The 2,427-nt window shown below is 34.4% G+C and overlaps 1 protein-coding gene across 1 annotated transcript; it reads left to right on the forward strand.

Moving 5' to 3' along the window:
• Nucleotides 1-54: 54 nt before the first annotated feature.
• LOC102678324 (syntaxin-22-like) lies at nucleotides 55-1,144 on the forward strand. Its single transcript, XM_006625168.2, has 2 exons — nucleotides 55-480; nucleotides 824-1,144. The coding sequence occupies exons 1-2, from the start codon at nucleotides 361-363 to the stop codon at nucleotides 1,010-1,012; spliced, it is 309 nt and encodes a 102-aa protein (XP_006625231.1). The 5' UTR covers nucleotides 55-360; the 3' UTR covers nucleotides 1,013-1,144.
• The last annotated feature ends 1,283 nt before the right edge of the window (nucleotides 1,145-2,427 follow it).

Consider the following 2,427-nt stretch of genomic DNA (forward strand, 5'->3'; position numbering starts at 1 on the left):
AAAAAAAAAAAAAACAATAAAGGGGAAACTTGATGAAATTACATATCGATATAAAACTAATTTTCCTTGCTCAGAGGAATATCGTTATCTCAAAATATTGATAAATGTTAATAATATTCGCGACTGATAATTCCTTGTAACTGATAACACATTGAATCGTATCCATGAATTAACAATGAACAAACAAAACGCATGTGTTAATTATCGATGGTTGGAAGTGTAAATTAAACTGGTATTTTCGGTGTCCCTTTAATGGTCACGTAGCATAAAGCATTGCAGCATTTGCAAACTATCGTTTAACTATATTGTTAATTGCCTCGTGGCTATTGGCAATCAAACGGTGCTCCTTAAAGCGCAATAATGACGGAATCGCCAATACCGTCGGTCAGCAACATTCAGACCTATACTCATAGCCGAAGCCAATCTCAAATGCAAACTCAAGATGACAAGAGCGAGAAAACGGAGAAGGCTGTTCTTTCGGTAATTTAACGTTATATCTTCATTATTACATTTACGGCGTACAGTTAACCGGATTAGATTCGATGATAACTGTATTATTCCAATAATATATATTTTCCTTTTACGACGATAAATTGCACGTATTACTGGTTTCGTATAAAGCAGTTCGTACAGTAAATCGTTTTATTACGTTTATCGTGTAATAATCGTGAGTCGCGTAACAAATTGCTCGGTTTATGATCCTGGAAAGCTTAATTTCCGCTTTGCGACTAAATCGAAGCACGTTCTACGCATTGTGATCGGTGCGCTTACTTTAACGTTAAACATCGGGGAAACGGGGTTAATAGCGCGTTTTATTTCGCAGCAAATTCAAGAGATCAACAGCCAAGTGGCGCAATACCGCGATTTGCTGATAAACATCGGTCAACCACGAGACTGTCCGGAACTTCGAGAAAAAATTCGAAGATTGAGACGAAATTGCGTAGAAACGTGTAGACACACGTCCCAGCTTATACTGCCACAAGTACGAAGGTATGGCGCAAACTTTTGCTAGTAGATTTTCCCTTTCTTCTTTATCTCTTTCCCGCACTCTTTTCCAAAATGTAGAAGAAAAGCAAAGAAAAAAAATTTTTTCAGATACCGTCCTTGACACGGTATCTCAAATCGTATAAAATTCTCACGGAGGAACTGCCGTATCGACAAGCCATTAAACTTGCTAATTAGGGAGCAGAGAGGAGAGGTCAGAAATTGAAGGATAAGTCAAAAGAAAATAAAAAAAAGGGAAAGGGGAAACCGAACGATTGATTAACCAGTTTATGTCAATTACTCGGAATCAACCATTAAACGAAGACATCGCGCAGAGCGAACTCGAATTGCTTCCGGTTAATGGGATTCCAATTAACACGATAAATAGATTGCTATGATAGAAGCCAGCCACCCAGCCAACGATCGTGAACATATATGTTGTTAGTTTCCTGATGCGAGATAATCAAAGATTTTCTACGACGATACTTGGAAATGCATCGTTTCCAAGAAAATCTTTAAATAAAAATTATTGGTATCTCTACGTATCCTTGGCGTACAATTATAATCGGACTTATCATCAACTTTGTTCGCCAAAATTATCAATCTTTTAACAAACGATATTGAACGATTTTTTCGAAATCGAATCGTTCGCATTTGCACAATTACAATTATGTAATCTTATCACGTTTTGAATCGTCTTTAATTTTAACGTAACGGTAAGGATAGAAGGAGAATTATTAGTTAATTATTGTTACACCTAGTCCTTTCGTTATCAAACAGAACATCATAGAAAAATATCAGGATCAGATAAAGGAAAGAGTGAAATAATAGCATCACGAGAGTTTCTATTACTTTGAAGTGTGCTGCAAAGAATGTTATCGATTCTACGGAATTGGTTTTTCTAAGAAAAAAAGGTAAAGGGAAAAACGAACGACGACCATCGACCACTCTTTAAAGATTCTTAGACGTCACTTTTGAATTTCTTTCCATGAGTTTGTCTGTTTTAATGAAAAGTTAAATGTTTCATGAATTTCTTCCTTTTCTACTTTCTCATTAATTAATAGTTAATTATATCATAATCAGATAGATAAATCGAAATTTTCTAATTATTTATTTTTTTTCACAAAATTTCCATTGTCTGAAAAAGATCTATCCCGATCTATTTTTTTAATAAATAAAAACTCGATTGTTGACGAATTGTTAATTAAACGAAAATCGTTTTTCTCGTATTTGTAATGAATTATTTCTATTATTTATTTTATTTAGTTCAATTCTTACCTTCAAATTATCAGATATTACATATTCATTTATTTTTACATGTTATTCATTATATAATTGTTTAATTACGGTGCAGTCCTGTGTAAGTATACAAGATCTGCTTCTCTATTTCTCTCTCTCTCTCTCTCTCTCTCTCTCTCTCTCTCTCCCCGCTTCCAACACATC

The sequence above is a fragment of the Apis dorsata genome, unplaced genomic scaffold (assembly GCF_000469605.1).
Source record: "Apis dorsata unplaced genomic scaffold, Apis dorsata 1.3 scaffold_51289, whole genome shotgun sequence".
NCBI classification, from domain to species: domain Eukaryota; kingdom Metazoa; phylum Arthropoda; class Insecta; order Hymenoptera; family Apidae; genus Apis; species Apis dorsata.